General features: G+C 40.1%; 1 protein-coding gene across 1 annotated transcript; it reads right to left on the bottom strand.

The window, feature by feature from the left end:
* Positions 1–20,581: 20,581 nt before the first annotated feature.
* On the bottom strand, positions 20,582–21,508 carry LOC122048472 (zinc finger CCCH domain-containing protein 4-like). The gene has a single exon (XM_042610037.1). The coding sequence runs from the start codon at positions 21,506–21,508 to the stop codon at positions 20,582–20,584; it is 927 nt and encodes a 308-aa protein (XP_042465971.1).
* Between the last annotated feature and the right edge of the window lie 3,453 nt (positions 21,509–24,961).

The following is a 24,961-nucleotide window of genomic DNA, read 5'->3' as shown; positions in this document are numbered from 1 at the left end:
GAAGTCCAAGCGGGTCGACGGGCTGACCGGACGCTTGGCAAGAAGTCCAGCTAGGTCGACGGGCTGACCGGATAGCTGGCAAGACGTCCAGACAGGTCGAAGGGCTGACCGGACGTCTGGAAGGTAAGTGAGGTAAGTCACTGGAGGGGAGTGACTGCGAGGACGCGTTCCCGGGAAGGGAACATTAGGCGTCGATCCGGCTTAGATCCATTTCGGATGTCTAAGTCGAGATCGTGACTAGATTCCGGTCTCGGAAAGACGGAATTTAAGTCATACTATTTGTGCTAATTCATACTATTATAAAATGTGCTAACAATCTATATTGCAGGATATATATTACCTCGGACTAACTTTGTTTTGCAGAAAAAGGGAGTTTTTTTGGAACAAGGTGGTCCGGGCGCCCGGAGGTCCGGGCGCCCGGAAGGCAAATTATATCCAGCCAAGTCGTCGCCACGTAGAGCATCTCGGTTTGAGCAGCTACGTCACATTCCAGGCGCCCGGAAGGAATCCAGGCGCCCGGAGCAACATATAAAAGAAGCCCCAGGCAGGAGCTTCAAGATAATCAATCTGAGAACTCTTCTACTGCTGGTCCTGCTGCTCTACTGCGATGCCAACAAAGCTCCGACAAAGTGCTCCTTCGGTTTTTAGTTAGTTTCCTTGTCGGTATTACTTTGTTTCACTAGCATTCCCTGTATTCATTTTGTAATTATATTCGAATTGTTAGTGATTGCCCAACGAAAGTGGTCAAGGACCACGGGCCTTCGAGTAGGAGTCATCACAGGCTCCGAACGAAGTAAAAACAACTGTGTTCATTTATTTTTCCGCTGCGTATTTTTACTCGACTTTTCGAATCGATATTCCCCCCCCCCCCCCCCCCCCTCTATCGAATCTAACGATCCTACATAAGTATAGGTTTGATTTAATTGGTTCGGTTAAATATTTTGTTTGGACTTGACTTCTAACATTTTGGCTAATTAATGACAAGTAAGATTTGTTTGTTTGTTTAGGGTTGTAACCAAGTCCTGATTTGTTGTACACGACTCATTGTGATCCAAGTACCATATTTAGACACTTGGATCCAAGTTCAAACCTTTCCAATGTTTTCTTGAGTCGCTCGACTTGACCCTTCAAGTTGGAATTCTCTTCCTCAAGTTTTTCAACTTGAGTTGAGGTTTCGACTTGAATTTGGTTAGTCGAATCACTCAAGTTAACTTGTTGCTTAAGGTGGTTTATTTCCTTAAGTAACAAGTTATTTTGTTTTTCAGATTTTGATAATTTTCTAAACAAACATTTAACTACTTTCAGCAAGTTAGACTTAGAATAAATTGTTACCATATTTGGATCTTTCGATCCGTGGCTTTCCTCGGAATCAATGTCGATCTCGGACTCGTACTCTTCGTCGGACTCGGAGTTGGAGTCTTCATTTCTTGCCATAAAAGCAAGATGGCTCGAATGCTTTGTTTGCTCCGTGTCGGATTCGTCGGAAGAAGTCTCGTCCCATGTCGCTTGAAGAGCCTTCTTTCGTCTTATTGCTTTAGGCCTTTCTTCCTTCCGATTTGGGCATTCATTTTTGAAATGCCCCTTCTTGTTGCATCCGTAACAAATCATTTCTGATTTGTTTTAGGTCTGGTTGAGAGGTGTCTTTTTGGCAGTTCTTCTGAATTTCTTCTTCGTCAGAAGTCTCCGGACCATGTTGACTAGTTCTTCTTCATTTGTCGAGTCAGAGTCTGACTCACTTTCTGACTCGATCTTTGTTTTTGATTTTAGCTCCTTGCTTAGACCTGCATACAAAGCAACTCCTTTCTCGACATGGCTTACGTTAGATTGCTCGTGTAATTCCAACTCACAAAATAATTCATCCAACTTTAGAATTGAAAGATCTTTAGAAACTTTGTAAGCATCTACAATTGATGCCCACAAAGCATTTCTCGGAAAGACGTTTAACGCGTACCTTATCGTATCGCGGTTTTCCAGGTTATGTCCAATCAGATGGAGGCCATTTAGGATGTCTTTCAGTCGAGTGTGTAGTTGCAAGGTCGTCTCTCCCGGAAACATTTTAATATTAAACAAATTATTTAAAAGTAGGTCCCGTTTATTTACCTTAGATTCATCGGTCCCTTCATGTAGTTTGACTAGAGAGTCCCACAGCTCTTTAACATTGTTGTATGGGCCGACTCGATTCAACTCCTCCATTGTGAGCCCGCACTGAATGGTATTGATCGCCTTATAGTTCAGTTGTGCCTTCTTGATCATTGGGGGAGTCCACTCTTCTGGTTCTAATAGTGTTCCGTCTTTCGTCGGAGGAGTGTAGCCTTTCAAGATTGTGAACCAAAGCTTGATATCAGACTTCAAATAACACTCCATTCTATTCTTCCAATAACTGAAATTTTCTCCTTTGAATAGTGGAGGCCGGACAGTATTGTATCCTTCTTGATACGAGTTCGACATCCTTGTAAGAAAAGAATTAAAGAAAAAATATTTCCAAGACTTTCGTCTTGGGATTAGTAGTACTTGAAAAATAGAGATAAAAAAAATTCTAAGAGAAAAGAAAAAAAATGATTTGAAAAATGGTTAAGTTATTTCAGAGCTTACGAGACTCTGATATCAATTGATAGATCGATTAAGTACGATAGGGGGGGTGAATATCGCGCTCTTTTAAAAAAAAATTTTCTTACTTTGAAATCAGAATTGTGCACAGTGGAAAGTAAAAAGAGAGACAAGTTTGCTTACTTCGTTCGGAGCCTCGGTTGACTCCTACTCGAAAGCCCGTGATCCTTGATCGCACCGATGGACAAATCACTATAACCCTTCTTTTCGAGATCCTCGGAAAGAAGCAGATCGTACAGATTCAAAGATATAAGATAGTAACAACCCTACTATCTTATATGAAAATGCAATACAAATAAAATGTACCGACAGTAGTAAGTAAAGGTTGAAGCTCGGTCGGTTCTTCCGAACAGAGTAGATTGAAGAGACGTAGAAGAAGTACAACACAGTGAGCTTGCAGAGATAAACTTTGAGATGATCAGAAAACTATATCTCTTTCCTCAGACTTCGAGCCCCCTTTTATAAGTACCTTTAAGGTTCGGTTGATCGATCCCTCTGTTCGGTCGACCGAACTAGCTCCCTTCCTTCCTGGCTGGAGTCTGACGCTGGCTCGATATCTGACATTAATTAATAATAAAGGGTTCAGTCGACCGATCCAATTTTTCGGTCGACCGAACAGACTCTTTACTGAATCTGTTAAAGTACTGTGTTAGGGACACTTTACTGATATGTCTCTTCAGGGAGAGCTTGGGATAGTGTGCCCGCTTTAAGAAGCGTGCACACACGCTACAGGAGCCCTATATAAAGGGGGTCCAGGCATCGATGGAGGTATGATTTTTCCATGATTTTCTACTGTTGCGCTACAATTCTCTTTGCTTCTTGCTCCATCGGAGACTGACTTGAGCGTCGGAGGGTCATCGCCGGGGACCCCTTCCCTGGCTCGGCACTGACACTGCTTGTGTTGCAGGCGGAAGCGACGTCCACTGGAGGTCAGCGAGAGCGCCACGTCCCCAGCATCCGTCTCTTCAACTTTCGGACAGGATCATATTTGGCGTCATCTGAGAGAACGCCACCTGAATCTGAGCCGAGGAATGGAAGACGCTGGACGGCTAACCACCGTGACGCTCACTCAAGAGGAGTTGGAGATGCTCGTACAAGCATGAGCAGCAAAAATGATGGAGCAACAACAACAATAGGCAATAACCGATAAGCTGCGACCTCAGCGGCCGATAAGCGAGCAGGGTAAGAGGACCGAGCGGAGCAACTCTCCGTATGGGGACAGAACCGAAAGGCGACTGACACCCAAGGGGAAGCGCCGCCCGCATCGATCCCCTTCCATCGGGCTCTGTTCCAAACCCCCTCGGAGTTAGTCCAAGCACATCAGGAGCGGGGATCATCTTCTGACGAAGCACCCGTTCGGCACGCCCGGAAAGGAAAAGCGCCGCGCCCCCTGAACGGATTAATAGACAGTTTTCAGAGGAGATCTTACAAGACTCTTTGTCTCGACACTACACCCCGTTGGTGATCGGGATGTACAATGGAACGACTGCCCCTGATGATCATCTGGATCGATTCGACAATGAGGCTACGCTACACCAGTACACGGACGGAGTAAAGTGCAGAGTCTTTCTCATGACTCTCTCCGGATCGGCGCAGCGCTGGTTCAGAAGGTTGTCGGGCGGCTCAATACGAAGTTTCAAAGACTTCCAAGCCATCTTCCAGCACCACTTCACCAGCAGCCGACGCTACTAGAAGACAAGCGTCAACTTCTTCACCCTGAAACAAGGGCCCAAGGAAGCGCTCCGAGCATACACCCAGTGCTTCAACCAAGTGGCCATGGATATACCCTCGGTCTCGTCCGAGACCATGATGAATGCCTTCACCCAGGGGCTCACAGAAGGAGACTTCTTTCGGTCTCTCATCCGGAAGCCACCCCGGGACTTCGACCACATGTTGAAAAATGGCAATGAATATATCAACGTGGAAGAGACCCAGGCAGCCAGAAGAAAGGAGGCACGGACCGAGCATTCGGCGGCGACCGAGCATCGATTGGTTACCAGCCATCTGCAGCCCAAAGGGCCGAGGGTTGAAGGAGCACGGCTACACCAGGAGACCAAGGCACACGTCATACAGTACGTGGCATCTGGTTGGCCCAAGGCGTCTAAGGGAAAGGTATGGATGCCTATGTTTTGTTCGTTCCACCAATCAGTGACGCACAACACACGGGACTGCAGAGGACTGATGCCAATCGTCAGCCGACCGACCCCCAGGGGATATCGCCTTCGCTCCCCATCCCCTGATCGAGGGGACCGTCGCCACTTGATCGAGCGACGAGAAGTGAGAAGGGAGCCCGAGCGCCATCACCATCAGCGGAGGGAGGAAATCGATCCCTCCAAAATCCCAATCGAGCGAAATAGGCTGTCCGCCCGGAAAGAGGAAAACAGGAGCAACGCTTCCCTGGGAGAGATAAGCATGATCGCTGGAGGGCCGACCGACAATGACTCCAACCGGGCCCGAAAGTCGTAGGCTCGGTAGTTGGAGATCCATGTTGTATGGTGCAGCAAGGAGAAAGCCGAAGGGCCTCAGATCAGCTTTGGCCCCGACGATCTAGAAGGGGTCGAAATCTCTCATGATGATACTTTGATCATCCAAGCGATGATTGCCAACTACACCATTCACCGAACCTTCGTCGGCACGAGGAGTTCATTAAACATTATTTTTAAGAAGGCGTTTGATCAGCTACAGATTGATCGTAGCGAACTGCTGCCCATGGCGACCCCGCTCTACGGGGTCACGGGCAATGAAGTCTTATGGATCGGCCAGGCAAGATTAGCTATCTCGCTGGGAAAGGAGCCGCTAAGGAGGACCCAGACCACCAACTTCATAGTTGTGGGCGCGCCATCGGCCTACAACGTTATTTTGGGCTGACCGACCCTTAAGAAATTCCGGGCAGCAATATCCACTTACTGCTAGAAGATAAAATTCCCAATAGACGATCAGGTGGGCGAGGTCAAGGGCGACCAACTGGCCGCTCGGTGCTGCTACGTGGAGATGGTCAAGGCCGCTTGGAAGACTCCACAACTGGAGGTAAATGCTATCATCGAAAAACCTCCCACTCTGGTGTATAAAAAAAAAAAAGAGGTTCAGATCCACCCAAGCTGGACAGAAGTCACAACCTTCGTTGCTGTCGACATGGAAGAGAAGAAGAAGATAGAGCTGATCGCCTGTCTCAAAGAAAATTACGATGTGTTCGCTTGGTAATTTTGATATACTATTTGTTTATATAATTATTATTATATTTTAAATATTGTATCAAAATTATTATTTTTTATAATGAAAAAATATATAAAATTAATAAAAATAAAAATAAAAAATGATAAAATTTATATAAATATACAAAATATGTATAAAAAAAAATCCAGAAATACAAATTATATAAAAATATAAATATTATTTAAAAAATAAATATAGTAGAAGTGTGGTTGTAATTATGTAAAATGATAAATTTATTAAGATCATAAATGTGGTAATAATTATGTAAAATGATAAATTTATTAAGGATATAAATGTCAACTTTTAATTTTAAATCATAAATAAAAAAGCAGAAGCAAGAAAAAATAGCAAACTCTGGCTTCCAGCTTTTGAGTAAAAGTTGCAGAAGCTGAAGTAGAAGTATATTTACAAACACTCAAAAGTACTTCCATGTAGCTAAAATCTAAGAAACGCTTAGTAGAAACTCTACCAAACACTCTCTAAATGTGCTATTGAAGTCAATATATGGTTGTTGATGAAAGCCCTTCATCAACCATTAGCTTAATATTTAAGGAAGACTCATTGAGGAGGGAAGCATTAAATTTTTAGTCATTGCTATACACCAATTTAGATCCTTGTTTTGTGTAAAGTAGGTTGATCCAATGCATGATGTAGAGGCCGTCAAAGCCCCTTGTAGAGGAAATCAAGTGACAACTTGAGAGCATCACACATAAATGTCATTTAAGGTGAAGCAGGCGTTGAGGAGCATCATCATCATGCTTTGTGCCAATGGAAATGAGAGGGTAAGATGAGAAAGTGGCAAGGATTGTGAAACATTTGATGGGGGAGAAGGGATTTGGAGGGGTGAATATTTGATTAATTCGATTAATTTGATATTAATTTTGTATACTTTTTTTAAATAGTTTTTTAAAATAAATTCAGTTAATTCATTGTTAACCGGAATAATCGACTTTTAATTTGATTCGATTAATTTGATTTTAGTAAAACTTGGATTCGATTCGACTAGTCAATATTAAATCAGTTTTCAATTAATTCGATTAATTTATAGATTAGATTAATCGAATGTTCATCCCTATATTTGGACCACTTTTGAGTGAGATGAATCATCGTCACAAGCTTCATAGGTCAATAAAGATCAAGCAAGACATAGAATGTTACCCCCTTCTTATAATGAGTTTGAACACTATAGGAAGTTACGAGTTATTATAGAATGTTAAATGTCTACAGAGAGTCGGCGACTATCTTCTTTCTCCCTCTTCCTTTCTTCTTCCCTGTCTCCGCCACTGAGGTCGGGACGCGCCGCCGCCCCTCTCGGCCGGAATCTACCTCCCTTCTGCCCTAGCCGACCACCACAGTGCTTGTCGACGCCGCCGTCTCTCGACCCCAGCGCCGACCTTCTCCACTTGACCGTGCCCTAGCCTTTCTTCTCCAACTCAGTGTCGGCACCCTTCCTCTCTTTCTCTGCGTTCCGAAACTGACCCAACGTCGGCCACCGTCTGTAGCTATGCACCGTCGACCCCACAGTAGACCACTTATTCCTGGGTTTTCCTTCGGGATGGTGCCTTAGTCATCACCACCTGTACTGTCGGTGAGTGGTTGTATTGAGCAGATTTTCTTCCTCACTGGGACTAGTTTCTCTTGTGTGTTCTTGTCAGGATGAGCTCCAACAGCGACTTCACGGTCACGTACTCATCATCCATTTACCTTTGTTTTGGTTGTGAGCTTGATCTTGCATCTACTGGCCAATTGATTTTCAAATTTACAAGGAGCAGTTCCATCATATCACTGATGAGGTAAATGCATCAAATCATTTCCCCTTTGTTGGCTTGGTTTCGTTGCAAGGTTGCCCTCTTATGATTTTTATGTTAGATTATTCTGTTTGGATTAGGAATTCAATTGGGCATATGGAATGTGAAGATTTTGGATCAGTATTAGGGATATTAATTCAAGGTAAGTTATGTGTGGAGTTTTGGTTGTATTTCTATGAGTATTTGGAGGATATGCATTTGTATCAGATTATGTTGGAAATATTGTAACCTGCAGTTGCTAGATTAATTGTGGATTTAGGTAAGTTATGATGGATTCATGTTTAACTTAACCTAATGTGATTATGGAAGGCTTAATCTATTGTAGTTGTGATGAATTAAGTACAATTGATTTATGTTGGATTAGATTTAATCCTTGGATTTATTAGAGATGATCATATTGCTAATCGTAAGTTGATCAACGAAAGGAAATGATTGTGTTGATTGAGGATTATTGATTAAGAAGATTAATTCAAGTTAATCATTAATTAGGATTAATTAATGATGGATCGATTAGGATTTTTCCTAATTAAGTTGTGTTGGATTTAGCTAGTTGTTGTTTATAAAATTAGTTAAATTGTATATCACGTTATCTGCAGGACTATGATTCGAGACGGGCGTCTCGACATTGGATTGGTTTGATTCGATCTACATTGGAGGCGGGTACATTGACTTATCTTTTTGATATGTCTTGTTGATATGTCTAGTAGGTTATAGCCTTTAGTAATAATTATGTTCGTCCTTATTTCGGTACATCACTACCGGATACTCGTTACCTGCTTGTTTGCTCACCTGTTATACATTTTATGCTAGTATCCATATGATTATATATATGCTCAGTGAGGTAGTGACATACCATGCTTGTTATGTTCAGGACTTAGGTTTTTTATATCCTATCTGACCTGTGTACTTTAGTTCTTCGTATTTGACCATCGATACTACGATACTCATGTTATATATATGGATATGGTTATGCTGATCAATTTATTGCTATGCTTAGTGTCATGCATCATGATTGCATGCTGCGCGGTTGTCGGCTCTACTATGGTAGAGCACATCGCCAGTTACATATACTGCACACACCACCACTCATGGATTAGTGCTATATCAGACAGGTGTGTGGCGGTTCTACTGTTTGACTCCGTTGGTCTGAGGACTCAGCGTGGTAGCCGGCAGACAGTTCTGCTCTGTTTGACTCTGCTGGCATTTAGTGTAGCAGCGTAGTAGCCGGCAGACGGTGGACTCTGTTTGGCTCCGTTGGTCAGGTGACTCAGCGTGGTAGCCGGCAGAGATACCTCCCCGTCATCGTGTACCGGGAGATGAGATCCATTTATGATTTGGGGTCAAAGGACAGGAGTACTCCGACAGCATCCCGTCCACTCACTCACTCATCAGGTGTAGTGATGGTAGAGTGCACGGTTGTCACAGCCCTACCTACTCGGCCTCACTATTGTGTGTGAGATGACTGACTGGCGTCAGGGGTGACCAGGACGCATTATTGGCATCATACGCATTTATGCATTTACTGCTTGTGTTTGCTGCACTTATATGCTGCATTTGGATGGATGCATATGTTTGACATGTATACAGGATTTATGACACTTCCGATCTGACGACCTGATTATTCTGATAGGTGGCCCTGGTGAGTACAGTACTCTTCAGCCTTTTCTATTATGCATTACCTTCTTTTGTTTAGGAGACTGTACTTCATAGTTATTACTATTTGATATAGTTTATTATACATGTCAACTAGGTATCTGCTGAGTTGTTGAACTCACCCCCGTGGACTCTATATTTTTCAGGTACCAGGTTGTTATGATGTCGCTTAGAGTATCCTGTCTGCTGGTCCCCACGTCACATCAGAAGACTTATCGGTTTCACGTATGTTTTGTTTGTTTATGTATCAGTTTGTTTAGCTCTGTACTCCGATTTTATTTTTGGAGTGTTGATGTTGTTATGTGGTATTTTGTATTTGTTGTTGGTTGTGTAAGCCTAGCCGGCTAGCAGTTTTTTTTGCTTTGGTTTGTATTGGGTTTTTGTCTTCCGTTGTGTTGGTTTTGTTTCAGCCGTGTGGGCTGATAATATATATATAACTGCGTGTTTGTGTGTATATTTCAGCCGCCTGTGGCTGATGTATATTATGCCTGTAGAAATGCTTCAGATTGTCACCCGTACAGGGGAGGTGCTGCCGAAATTTCTTGGGACAGGGACTTCCTCGGGACGTGACAATTTAAGTGGTATAAGAGCATGTATACGATACTTGCTATGTGTTCTGGATTTTTTCGTGATTTATCTGATACCAATTTATTGGTATCAGAGCGGGTTATGTTACTTGCTTTTGGGTGTTCTGGATATTTGGGTTGACCCAAGTTTGCGAGTCAAACTGGGTAGTTATTTTGGGTTGCACGGATTTTTCCATTTACGTATATGTTATGGATTTTCGTTTTGGATTTATATGGATTTCCGGCGATTTTCTCGTTCGGAATTTTGAGGTCAAATTGGGGACTGGACAGCGATGGAATATCTCCAGACGGCATATAGGTATGATGTTTAATTTTATAGTTTATGACATGTATTAGCATTCTTTATTTAATACCTGTCTGGTTGTTGTAACACATATTACATGTGATGGGTTAGCCATTGAGCATGGTTGACCTTAATAGAGATCAAGGATTATAGTCACTGGTGATTTTTCATATCATATCATCAGTAGTTTTATTTTCTGTTACTACTAGTAGGAGGTGGAGGCACGTACCAGCGTCTGTTATTGTTAGTTGGCTAATGGATGATACCTACATATTCCTGTTGACTTAGCCAGTAGAGTTTTTATACTCATATCTTTTGGATATTAGGGTATCCGATACGATGAAAATTGGTCATTGGGGAGTTATCATGTTTGATCATTGTTGAGAATGATTTGAGGTTGAGGGATATTGTGATGTGTTGATTTCTAATGATTTATGAGAGTAAATGTTATGTGGTTGTCTGATGATCTATTATTAGATATTTATTTTGATGATCTATTAGTGGATAACTATTTTGATGATTATAGTTGGTGATCAGTTATAGATCGGGTGCTAGAGAGTTTATGGTTAAGTGTGCCTATGAGATTTTAATAAATCTGGTTAGTTGTGGTTAGTTAACAGGATGATAAAATTGATATTTGCTTCCTCTGATATTGGACTATGTGGATAAATAATGATTTGATGTTTTGAATGCTAACCTGCTCTCATGGTGAGTAGAGACTGATTCATCTGATATTATGTGGGCTGATATTTTTGAGGATAAAAATGAGAGTGTCTTGATGTCCTTGAATTCTGACTTTTTCTTTTGGGTCATACACAGTTATACATATGATTATTGTGGGTTTCTAGTAGATTATACCCGAGTGGTTAGGCATACATGTCTGATTGGTTATTGGAGATATTTTGTCAATTAAAAATTTTGTTGTGAAATGTGCACATGTGTTTGAGTGTTATATTGGAGGGATCTTGTCGACTTCATCGGTGTTGTGATATATACATATGTGTTTGGTGTGGTATCTGAGGTATCTTGTTGATTATGTGTGATTTGTGAGTGCACCTGGGTAGTATGCCTTATTGGAAGTATATGTTGATTATACTCTTGGCATAGGTGTATATATGCCATGTGAAGTTGTTTGAGGTGTATTGTCGATTATACCTATGTTGATATATGCACACAGGTTCGGTATACATTGTTGGAGGTATCACGGTGATTTATACCTATGGTGTGAGTATTTTTGGTGTGTACTAATTGGAGGATTATGTCGATCATACATATGTTATGTGTGCACGTATATCAGGTGTATGGTTCAAGGTACCCGCATTTACCTCATCAGTGATATGATGGAACTGCTCCTTGTAAATCTGAAAATCAATTGGGCAGTAGATGCAAGATCAAGCTCACAACCAAAACAAAGGTAAATGGATGATGAGTACGTGACCGTGAAGCCGCTGTTGGAGCTCATCCTGACAAGAACACACAAGAGAAACTAGTCCCAGTGAGGAAGAAAATCTGCTCAATACAACCACTCACCGACAGTACAGGTGGTGATGACTAAGGCACCATCCCGAAGGAAAACCCAGGAATAAGTGGTCTACTGTGGGGTCGACGGTGCATAGCTACAGACGGTGGCCGGCGTTGGGTCAGTTTCGGAACGCAGAGAAAGAGAGGAAGGGTGCCAGCACTGAGTTGGAGAAGAAAGGCTAGGGCACGGTCAAGTGGAGAAGGTCGACGCTGGGGTCGAGAGACGGTGGCGTCGGCAAGCACTGTGGTGGTCGGCTAGGGCAGAAGGGAGGTAGATTCCGGCCGAGAGGGGTGGCGGCGCGTCCCGACCTCAGTGGCGGAGACAGGGAAGAAGAAAGGAAGAGGGAGAAAGAAGATAGTCGCCGACTCTCTGTTCCCTGGTGTCGTCAGCGTCGGGCAGAGGAGAAAAGAAGAGGCGGCGCCGGCGCTAGGGCAGAGGCTAGGGTTAGGGCACGACGATAGAAGAGGAGAAGAAAAAGAAACGGAGGAAATAAAATGAGAAAGAAAATATATAAATAAAAATCAACTTTTCCTCACTAAAACAGGGTAGCCTAAATAGGCTTTTTCGGATCCCATTTTTATCCCCGTTAACTCGTCCGTACGAGCTCCGAAAAATTCCCGAAAATTTTCCAAAAATTTCGAAAAATTCCCTTATTAATTTTCGCCTATTTTCGGTATTTTACATTCTCCCCCACTAATAAAAAATTTGGTCCCCAAATTTCGTTTATCTACCATCAACAAGAACAAAAACAGGTAATAATAATAAATGCTGAACGGTAAATTAAATCACATACCTCAAGTGAAAAAATGGGGGTATCGAGCTCGGATAGTATCATCGAGCTCCCAAATAACCTCCTCGTCCGAATGATGCTGTCATCCGACATTACTAGTCGGATAGTCTTGTTCCGCAACTGACGCTCCATCCGGTCCAAAATTCGTACCTGAATCTCCTCATAAGTGACGTCACGCTGAATGGAAACTAAGATATCTGTCAGCACATGCGTCGTATCGGATAGGTATTTGCTTAATATAGACACGTAGAACACATCGTACACGCCTACCAAGGATGGTGGTAGTGCTAGCCAGTAAGCTACCGCTCCAATCCTCTCCAAGATCTGGAAAGGTCCAATGTATCGCGGAGCTAGCTTACCTCTGAGGTCAATCTCTTCACCCCTTTCGTGGGTGAAACTCGTAGAAATACATGGTCACAAATGAAGAACTCTAAGAGTCTCCGACTCCGATCAGCATAACTCTTCTGGCAGTCCTGGGCCTCTGATACTCTCCGTCTAATAGTACGGACCAACTCTGCCTTAAGCTGAGCTCTATGAGGTCCCAACAACTGGCCTCCCCAACCTCATCCCAGAGGATGGGTGTCCGACAAGACCTACCACATACAACGCCTCAAACGGTGCCACCTGGACAGGCGAATGTAAGCTGTTGTTGTAGGCGAACTCTACCAATGGCAGATAGTCCTCCCAACTACCTCCGAAATCCAATACACACGATCTTAGCAAATCCTCTAGAGTCTGAATGGTCCGCTCTGACTGTCCATCTGTCTGCGGATGGAAAGTTGTACCGAAATAGAGTTGCGTGTCCAAGGCTTGCTGCAGACTCTGTCAAAAACGAGACGTGAACCGGGGGTCTCTATCTGAAATAATAGTCAACAGGACACCACGTGATCTAATGATCTCCCGGCAAAACAAATCTACCAATCGATCCAGGAAATCAATCTTCTGGATCACTAACGTGTCCGCGGATTTGGTTAATCGATCAACGATTACCCCAAATCGTGTCATATCCTCATCGTCTCCTCGGCAAACTCACCACAAAATCCATGGTAATATGTTCCATTTCCACTCAGGAATAGGAATCTGCTGAAATAATCCAGCAGGTATCTAGTGCTCTGCCTTCACCTGCTGACAGACAAGATATCTAGCTACAAAATCCGCGATGTCTTCCTTCATGTCGTTCCACTAATAGAAACACCTCAAATCTTGGTATACACGGGTACCGCCTGGGTGGACAGCAAATCATGAGCGATGAACCTCCGGAAGTAACTCCTATAAGACCGGATGAGACTGAAGTACGCATAATCTGCCTCGGAATGGTATAATACCCTCCTCGTCTCGTGTGAACTCGGTCTGCTGCCCAGAAGCTATCGGCTGCCTATAAATTGTAATTGCTGATCACCAGTCGGGCCTATCGGTTCCTCGACCTGATCAACGACTGAACAACCATGATAACTAGGATACCCCGCTCTGTCTGTCCCTACTCCTCAAGGCCCAACTCGAAGAAACCCTGAATCAAAACTGTAACTAAAACTCGGTGGCAAGCTAAAGTCCCTCTGGACTTCCTGCTAAGTGCATCGGCAACCACATTAGCTCTCCCTGGGTGATCGCTAATGGTACAATCAAAATCCTTTAGGAACTCCATCCATCTCCTCTGTCGGAGATTTGGTTCATTCTAAATAAAACAGATATTTGAGACTCTTATGGTCAGTGAGAATCTCAAATGTAACGTCATATAAATAATGTCGCCAAATCTTCATGAAAAAAATAATGGCGACTTGCCCAGATCATGTACAGGGTAGATCTTCTCATGCTCCTTCAACCGACGAAAAGCATAGGAGACTACCATATCTTGCTGCATCAGAACAGTGCTCAAACCCTGAATAGATGCGTCGGTGCAGAGGACATATCCGTCTTCTCCAGAAGGTAAAAATTCAAAATCGGAGCCGACACTAGTCTCCGCTTCAGCTCCTAGAAGCTGGTCTTGTCATCCTCAGTCCAAGTGAATTTCACGCCTTTCCAGGTCAGGCGTGTCAGTGACATAGCTATCCGAGAGAAACCCTCAATGTATCTCCGGAAATATCGAACCTCTTCTATAGACTCCGTCTACTTCCAATGGTAACAACCTCGATCTCCTGTGGAACCACGGTATACTCCTACTGGTAACCGTGTGTCTCAAACATCTCACAGAAGACAATCAAAATACGCACTATTGACCTTCACATCTAGACGTTTCCGTCAAAACATCTCTAGAACTATGCAAAGATGGTGTACGTGACTCACTTCAGATCCGGAATAGATCACAACATCGTCAACAAGACAATCGAAACCGATCCAAACATCCTAGGGATACCCAAATCATCGAGTCCATGCTAACATCTAGGGCACCGCAAGCCATAATGGTAAAATCAAGACACATAATGTCCGTATCACAAACATTCCTAACCATAAGATCCTCAACAATAAATAGTTCTGATCACCAACAACATAAATCACCAAAGAATAGATCCTCCAATGTGAGAGCAATGCTCCATCACACGAAATATCACATATGTGGGAGCAACGCTCTACCACAAATAATCCAAAGTATGTATCTACAATAAACATGGGAGCAATGCTCCGCTACAAGCAATCCGCAATATGTGGGAATTCAGAATATGTGGAAGCTACGCTCTATCACAAACGATCCATAATATGTGGGAGCTACGCTCTACCACAGTTATTCTCTAAAGTATTGTGTGTTTTCTGTTAGGAAGTATTCACAAAATTGTGCTTGATATTTCTATGATAAAATGGCTATGGAAAACACAATCCAGAGGGCTTGCTAATGATTTCTCTATTAGCCTTTGGTAAAATTTTCCTTCTTTTATTATTGTTATGTTTTGTATATAGAAGATACATATTGTACAAAGTTTCATCACCTTTGAAAAGGAAAATTTTCTTAATGGATTTTAGGAGAAATTCACTTTTCATTAAATTAGTAGGTCAAATCATGCAAAATTTGTTGGGACCAGGGCGAATTAGAGGAGGATGAATATCTTCGATCACATATAGTTGATTGCACACTAAAAGCTTGAACAAATTATTAACACAATGCAAACAAAATTAGTTTTACTTAATTCACTGCCTCCTAAAACGACTACATCCAAGGATTATTCCTAATGATTACCACCACTATTCTTCTCCTTCTCGCATGTCTTTCAGAGGCGAAGAAACTTCTTGCAACTTATTTTTATAACAAATACAACCAAATATAAAATCAAAAGAAATCAAAACAAACACATTTACACAAGTAAGTTTTGCTTTGGATGTTTCTTGTTGTTTTAAATTTCTTTTTGTTGGTCCAAAAATACAACAACACTTAATTCTCAAACCCCCAATAATTAATTTTTTTTATCTTCCTCGAAACTCTCTTTTATAAAGTTATTATCGGACTAATTTTTATCTATCAATCGACTGATTTTACCTAGTTAATTATTTCACTATAGATTCGAACGTTGCTATGACCTATCAGCTCAACAACTCCATCCATCTCAGTATCAATTGACAATTATTACAATCAATCAATGCTTAATCAATCGAATCCCATAATTAAATTATGAACTCTCTGTTCGCTCGAACAATGACATCAATCGATTGCTACACTCCATCAATCAGAGCGAACAATGACATCAATCGATTGCTACACTCCATCAATCAACTGATTACGATCAGTCATGTTTTTCAATCGATTTTTTGAAGCTTATGTTCGCTGCTATAGTGCCTGAATAAAATCATCAGTCAAATGGTGGCATACCAAATCATCATCCACTGTTACTGTAGCACAATCGACTCATGCATTATTCACAATGCTGAAAACTCCCTCAAACATAAATTTTAAAATTTATGATCTATCAATCAACTGATATATACTATCAATGACTAATACATACTATCAATCAATCGAGTAATACTTCTATTTTAATATTACCAAAGTTGACTAAATGAATTCAAAACAATTGAAGGTTGGGTCCAAAACTAACCACTAGAGTTGTTCTAGTTGGCTGTTAATTGAAAGTTGTTTTATATAAGTGTTGGGTGCATTTTATTTTCTTTTGAGAATTATGTATAAAGTTATGTGACATTTATCTGATAAAGTAGTTAAATAAAAATGATTTCTTTGGCAATTTCATTTTATAAATCAATATGCCGTGGAATAGAATAAAAAACTCAAACAACATAAAATCTTAATTGTTAGCATTGCTTTTTTGTTTTATAATTTTATATTGCTCCTTTGTTCATGTTATTTTGACATTAATAATAGAATCCACACAATAACATATATACACATTCTAACAAGCATTTCACCTTTTTGCACAATTGCACATATGCCAGAGAAAAAGAAAATTTATATCTATTGAACTCTGAAAGGGCGTATAGTGTTATACTCAACATTCTTTATTCCATCATGTGTCTTACCCAAACCTCTCATCTTCTTTTTTGTGCTTTTCCTCACAATTATCATGTCCATGAAACCCTAAAAGTTCCTAAGTGAAAGTATACTATTTTTTAGGAGGCGAATGCACATGAGAACTAGTAAATCTGTCGAGAGGGAAAATAATTGTAAAGTGCAAATAGATATTTATCGACAAATATATATGTGATGGCTCGATGGAATGATACAAAGCATGTTTAGTTGCCAACAAGTTCACTTAAACTTATGACTTATGGCATTAACTACCTAACAACGTTCACCCCATTTGCAAAACAACACACTATAAGAGTTCGGAGGAAGAAGTGCACATGGCTAATGCCGAAGATTTTGTGAAAACTATGATAAAAGAGTGTATAAACTGAAAGGGAATGCAAACTCTATAAGAGTTAATCATATCATTCCAAGATGTTCATTTTTTTTAATAAACAGATCTAGAATATTTTACCTGACTAAAATATCCTATCAAATTTGGTAATTTTATATTCTTAATTGTTAATAAGAAAAGGCATTTTAATTGTATACATCCTAGTTATTTTATAGCAAGAAATATATCCTAGTTCCTGATTTTGTGAGTATTTCTCTACTATTTATTCTCGCATCAAGTTATTATTATTTTTCTCATTTCATTAAACCTATAATTTTTCATTCACTAAAAAAAACTAATTTATGATAATCTAAATACAATATAAATCTATAAAAATCATTACATGATAAATCATCTTCATTGTTATTATCCTACTTAGGATTGACTTATATAAATCTTCACTCTACTAAGTTATGTCCAAGGCATAATAGTGAAACTAATTAATTCACTATTATTATTACATTGACAATGTAAACCCAAACATATTTTTCCACCTGTTCGCGATTAAAAAAATAACTTCAACAGCATTGCAGGCATCAATCTTAAAGCTAAACCAAGGTTGGGTTAAGTGGGTGCAATGACCCACTTATTCTTGCTACTTTTGTAATACAATCGAGGGGCAAAAAAAAAGAAGATTTCTTTGTTTTAGTTATGTATTCTTACAAAATAAAATACTTTTCCTAGTTTGCATCTCCAACACAATTAGCTAAACTCAAGATGAAGTAATAGAATAAAAAGGTTAAAATATGAAAGAATAAGACTAATATATGGCTTTTTATTTCACAGCCAAAGTTAAGAAGGTAACTTAGCAATAGTAATGAACAGAACGAAAGTGATTATTAAAGAAATAGGCTAAGGTGTGAGGATCTATAAAAGAACAAGAATGACAAGGGTGCAAGATAATATTGCAAAGCTCCATTCTAAGCAGCCATTAGCTAAAAAGGAGTCGCAGGAAAGATTAATGGTGATTGTTTAATATCCATCTCTTAGAGCAAGAGAAAGAAAGAGAGGTAGAGGAAGAAACAAAACTTATGCAGGTTGTTTCGAGGGCTAATGAATATGAACATGGTCAAATTCTCAATTGTCGATTGCAGGTCTACAAGTCAAATAAACCTAAAAAGGCTAAACTGAGATCACCATTCATTCTTGAAATAAAATTGTTCCATGTCATGTAAATTGTCGATTGCAGTTTTGCGAGTCAAATAAACCTAAAATAACAATTTCTCAAAGGGCGCACCCAAAATTTGGAATTGCCCAAATGACGCTCTGACATTTGAAAAAGCCCAAAAGGCACACCTCTTTTCCGTTTTACCCTTATGCTAAAGGGTACTTTTTATTCTCTTTACTTTCTCCTTTGCATTCTTTCTATCTTCTCTTTCCTCTTAAATTAAATTAAACATGCGTGCAACAACAACTATGGTGCCAGTTTAATTACACCAACACCACGACGGTGTTAGTTTCTAAAAAACCAGCACAACGACAGTGCCAGTGCATTAAGCTATGATGTTAGTAAAAAAAAAAAGGGTAAAGAATGACATATTTGGACTTTGAAATCCTTTAGAAATCCACAAAAATTGAAATATGTCCAATCGAAGTTCTTTAGGTCCATCAATAAATTTTAAACTGAAACCCATTAATAAACTTAGGAGATTTGGAATTTTAAAAAGTTAACATGTAATGGAAGAGGATAATATAGTGAAGGTATTTATGATGTTCATGCTTAGTTTTGACATCCCTACGATAAGTTATATATATGCGTCAATTGTCTTAAAGTCATAAACTTTGAAAATCAACTAATCAATGCTGCTAATGACTTCAAACTGATATTTCTGGACAATATAGACTATGGGGACTTCAGAAACATATGACATTTGGAATGGATCAGATCAGAGCTCTAAGTAAATCAATGAGTTAAGACTGAAATCTATTTATCCCTCTAAAAAGACTTTAAACAATGTCTTTTATTCTCTTATCTTGGGTGTGATCATATCAGCAGTAATGCACTGCTTCTGAGGCAATGATGCATTGGTTAGGCTCTTTAAGTAGTTAACTATGTATCTAAGGGTCGAATCCTAGCTGCGACGCAATGCAGGGATTTTCCTCCAGTGGAATGACAACTCTAAGGACGATGGCCGCTTGGATGGGTCTTCGCAAGCGCTTCTCAATTTACTATGGTGGTCGATAAAAAAACTTTCGTGATACTTGGCCGATCACCTCCAGGATTAGCACCCCAATGGTTGTTGATTGGATGCAAAGGAAAGAGAAAAGTTTAATTTAATTTAATTTAATTTAATTTAAGAGGAAAGAGACGAGAGAAAAATTGTTGCATGCACATGAGAGAAGAAAGAGAAGAAAAAGTCAGCCTTGATTGAGGGATAAAACGGAAAAGAGATGCGCCTTTTGGGCATTGTCAAACCTTGGAGCGCATTTTGGGCCATTCCAAATTTTAGGTGTGCTCTTTGGGAAATTGCCTAACCTAAAAGGCTAAACTGAGATCACCATTCATTCTTGAACTAAATTGTTCCATGTCATGTAGATATCTAATAAAATCAAAGGAACAGATTAAATATAGCAATGAGTTAATCTAGAAAGAGTTTCCACATAGATTTTCATTATTGAGCATATCAGTACTACTAACAGCTACATAGCATACCAACAACTATCACCATTCAATTTCACTACCTATCCATAACATAGAAGAAAATTGTGCAAATTGAGGAGGCAACTTGCCAGCCAAAACTCTACACTACCATCCACTGAACAGACCATCACAGTCAATCATGATTAAGAAAAGTACACCGATGCACAAAATCTCATCCAATTACTAGAGAAACATTAAGCTGATCCTAAAAGCTCACACTATAACTTATTGGTCATTGCAAGATAAAAATTCAGAGGAAAGCTGTGGCTTACCTTGAGGAAAATTCCATTATTGAACAACCAACCCAAGTGACAAAAACCATTCAATTTCACTACCTATCCATAACATAGAAGAAAATTGTGCAAATTGAGGAGGCAACTTGCCAGCCAAAACTCTACACTACCATCCACTGAACAGACCATCACAGTCAATCATGATTAAGAAAAGTACACCAATGCACAAAATCTCATCCAATTACTAGAGAAACATTAAGCCGATCCTAAAAGCTCACACTATAACTTATTGGTCATTGCAAGATAAAAATACAGAGGAAAGCTGTGGCTTACCTTGAGGAAATTTCCATTATTGAACAACCAACCCAAGTGACAAATCCGAGCAGCAAGCCCTAGGCCAAGATCAAATTCACAAGAGGCCAACTTCCTCAGCAGCATCGATTTCCACTCCTCCAAATTGCTCCACCTCAAAGCTCAGACTTGTGCTCACCATTTCTCCTGGATCTAAAGGTTTCAACAGTTTGATGGGATCACCCAACTCTGTAACTGTGTTGGTCCTCGCCTCCTCACTAGAGTCCCTTACGATCGCATCACCGCCTCTATCAAGCTCTCCTCCGACAGCAACGCCCTCCTGTTCTGCGCTGGCACCATCGTCAACCTCGCCGGAGACATCATCCGCAGATTTTACAAATTTCCCGCCGACCCTTGGCTTCATTTCGGCATGAGCCCTCCTCGACTCGTATCGGATCGTCTTATCAAAGTTCCGGTTTTTCCGCTTTTCCTTGTACCTCATCACGCTGGCCTCACGCCCCGCGCTCTCCCCTTCTGATGAAGGCCGACGCCGTTTCCTGCCTCCGATACCATCGTCGTCGTCGCCTGGATCTCCAGCGGACTGTTCACCCTCGTCCGACGACAGCTGCACAATGTGGTTGGGGTTCGAACTCGGTGTAGGGCTGGGGTTAGGATTAGGGTTGGGATTAGAATTGGGCGGAGGGTTAGGGAGAGGAGCGGCAGCACTAGGATTAGGGCTAGGATTAGGAGGGAAAGGGTGCTGATACGCATAAGGAGCAGCGTAAGCGCCAGAAACAGGGCTAAGATTGGAGCCAAAGGTGGTTCCGGTAGGGGGAACAGCGACGATCCAGCTCTGGCCGTGGACGACGGAGGCGCAGCCGGCGCAGAGGAAAGACCACTCGACGCGGCAGAAGGGGATGCCGGGCGTGGCACGGCAGGATTCGCACTCTCTCGCGGCGATTCCCGCGCCGAGGGTTGGGAGCTGAGCTCCACCACCCGCCCCGCGGCCGCGGCCGCGACCGACGCCACCACCGCCACTGGCCATCGGAGTCGGAGTGGGTTGGGCTTTAAGTTTTGGGCGGTGGGGGTGGGATTGGGATGGGGAGGTTGGTTGGGGGACGGGGAAGTTGTGTACCCACGCGATCGGTTAGGGTTGCCGGAGGGTTCAGTCTCCTGGGCATCGCGCATACGTGGAGCCTCGTCGTCCACATACGGATACGTGGTTTTACGCGATAACGCAGTGGTTTTTGGGTGACCCGCTGCCCACGCCGATGCGCCTGTCCCCACCTCGATGAATGCGTGGGTCGCTCCATGGGTGACGATTTCCACGAGTGAGAATTTTTTTATTTAATTTCTGTTGTTGACCTATTAATCTTTTTAAAATATCCTTAATCTTAATATATTTTTTAATATTTAATTAAATTTTGATTCAAATTCGTTATATTTGCCGGTAGAGCGGTCAGATGGATCGAGACGGAATTATCCATAGCGGGCCGGCCATTTAGTAAAGCGAGCCGGTCATTCTTGACTAGTTAGAAAATCCTCAATTTAATGTAATTTAAGACGAGTTATGGCTTAGACTGATCAATTCATGGGTGTATAAAAATTTTTTAAATTTTTTTATATCTTTAACCGATTTCATCAATTGAATATATAAAAATAAATATTTTAAATATAAGTAGACAAAAACAAGTAATTATGTTTACGAAAAGTATGGATTTTATTTTAAAATTATAATAAAAAAATAATAAATTGATATAAAATTTAATTTATATGTGTCTCTTAATCTGTGGGTCAACCCAAGCAACATTGTAGGTCGGCCAACACGAGTCATGGGCTTAGGCGGGTTGGCCCGCGACGGATTTATATTGATAAAATTTCAACTCAACTTATTTAAATTATTTGACGAGACGGACCAATCCGACGAGCCTAATCTAAATTAAAGACTCTATTACCAATAAAAAATAATACATTTGTATTTTTATTTAGACAAAAATAAATAAAAAACAAAAGGCCTCCATAAATCATCATACCAGCGTCTCCAATTACTTGGATCCAATTTTAAGATTTAGCTTATAGCACAGTAGATGTTCATTTGAGGTGTTATCGAGTATCATTCATTTGTTTTATAATATAAAATATTATTTTAATTAAATTATCATTCCAAAATAAATAAAATTAAAATTAGATAATTAATGATATTATTGTAGAAGTTAGTAATTAGTTGTTACACATCATAACAACTATCTACTAGATTCTACACAAATAATCATGATTAAATAATATTCATTTAAAATGTAATAAGAATCATTAAGTTTTCTTAGTTTAATATAATATGTCAATAGAGACGGATTTATCTAAGCCCGTCCTGGGCTATAGCTTAGTCTAAATTTTTTTTTACATGTTAAATCATCCCATTCAAATCACAAAACGTGCCAATAAAAATTAAAAAAAAAAATATTGCATTCATTTACCCGGATCAAATCATGCATGAGAAAGATTTTATATTAATTATCCCTACCTCAATTTGTCAATCAAAAATATATTATTTAAATTTAATCATGTATCTTTTATTATTATTATTATTATTATTATTATTATTATTATTAGTTTTATTTTTGGTTTCAGTTATCTTATGTAATTATTATTAATTTTAATTTAAAACGTAATCCATTGAAATTATAAAAAAAAACTCCTTTAGAACTTTAATAATTGGAAATGCCCTAAGTATTCTCATGGAAACAACCTGAAATATTCATAGTATATAGAAGCTAACGCAATCAATTAATTTATTAGAAAAGGGTGTGTCAATTAAAATGGTGTCAAACAACAAGCTAAAACTGGTTTTGGAAGCAACCTATAAATTAAAGGAAAAGTGCAGTTTTGAAAGGCAAGCAAAAAAGAGCTTAAACTATTATTGATTTAATTTATAATTTTATTTTTGTTTGAGCTAAAGGTCTTTTATCTTCAAATTTTATTATTTACACAAACTAATTTGTTGTTTTATTTTCATTATAAGAAGCTTTTTAAAAATGTTTCTCTGCCTCGGAAAGGAAAAAAATATAGTAGAATTCTCGAGGTGACTCTCCTTTGCGATGGTTGGAAATGAATATATTTTGTAGAACAGTGAGAAGAAGAGAATAGAAGAAGATTTTAGTGGAAAATTGAGTTGCTACAGTGGAGCGATATTTTCTTCTATGTCGATTGAGAGTTACAAATTAGACATACATGGACTCTCATGACTCCATTACATTAATTATATCATAAAAGCTATTAATGTTAATATTCTTGTAAATAGTCATATTTGACTTATAATGTTAATCTTCTCGGATATAGGTATGTTCTTGAAAATTATATAGCCATTTATTTTCTTGAGAATTATCTTTCTCTTTATATTCTCAATTAATGCACGTTTCTTCATGCCTCCAATTTGTGTATGATCGTTGGAGACCTTTCTTTTCTTTGCGTAAAACTGAATTTGTAGCGGAATAAAAATGGAAGTAAAAAACATAAAGATATTTGATGTATAGTCCAGTGACTATTATTATCGCTTCTAATAAGTAATTTAATATAATTCTTCAATTCTCTCCTACAACTATCGGAGAAGATGCAAATTGATACAAGTATAAACATAATATACAAGTATTATAGTTCTTCAATTCACTCAAGGTTCGCGATCCTTGAGTGAAGGTGCCGCATGTTGAGTATTCACAGTGAAGACATGTCTTTATAAGCTTGTACAGATGAGAGACACAAGCATAATAAACCACTTTGAGCAGAAGAGAGCAACACTTGAGCAAGTGAAGTTTTCTTTAGACATATAAAAAGCAGAGTGTCCGAAAGAGAGATCCCTTCGTTCTTTCTCAACTTTCTATCGAGCAATTTTTTGTTCGATAGACGTGATAGCATTCGGGTTCATCATGTCAACCTATGCTAGGTTGTGTCATGGTCTTACCGTTTTATCCCGTGAAATAGACGTCCAAACGTAATCTTTTAGCACCGCCGGAGGGGATGAATATGTTTTAAAGAGACTATCTCGCTGTAAGACTCAGTGTCTTGGTTCCTCGGGCGACTCTCCTCACACAACTTGGGCTTAGGCTCCGTATTTGTTCGGAATCCATCTTGAGCCGTCGGCATCATCGTCCTTCACTCGACACTCAGAGAACTCATCAACGTAGCAACTTGGCGAACGACCTACTTCGCTAGGCCGACAACTTGAGATTATGAGCTCAAGTCATCTTAACAGATAAATAAGTACTATGTCTTCGGTAGATTGTGAATAAAGGTTCAACAATCTTAGAACAGATTCGTTCTGTTAAGATGACTACAAAAGATGTTGAGATGCAAGAGGCTCAACTGTTGGTTGCTACTCGGAAAACCTAATGGTTCCACTGTAAAAAAAATTTTTGTACAAAGGTCTGAACCTTTTCCTAGCTACCATGTGTTCTTTTAAATTAAACTCGGATCGCTTGCGGAACTTAACACGTTTGATCCTAAG

Source organism: Zingiber officinale, chromosome 2B (assembly GCF_018446385.1).
Source record: "Zingiber officinale cultivar Zhangliang chromosome 2B, Zo_v1.1, whole genome shotgun sequence".
NCBI classification, from domain to species: domain Eukaryota; kingdom Viridiplantae; phylum Streptophyta; class Magnoliopsida; order Zingiberales; family Zingiberaceae; genus Zingiber; species Zingiber officinale.
Note: the sequence above shows the minus strand (reverse complement) of the source record. Positions and strands in the feature narration are given on the sequence as shown.

What these genes read in the sequence shown, in the direction of transcription:
- LOC122048472 (XM_042610037.1), bottom strand. Translation starts at nt 21,508, where the DNA reads ATGGCCAGTGGCGGTGGTGGCGTCGGTCGCGGCCGCGGCCGCGGGGCG.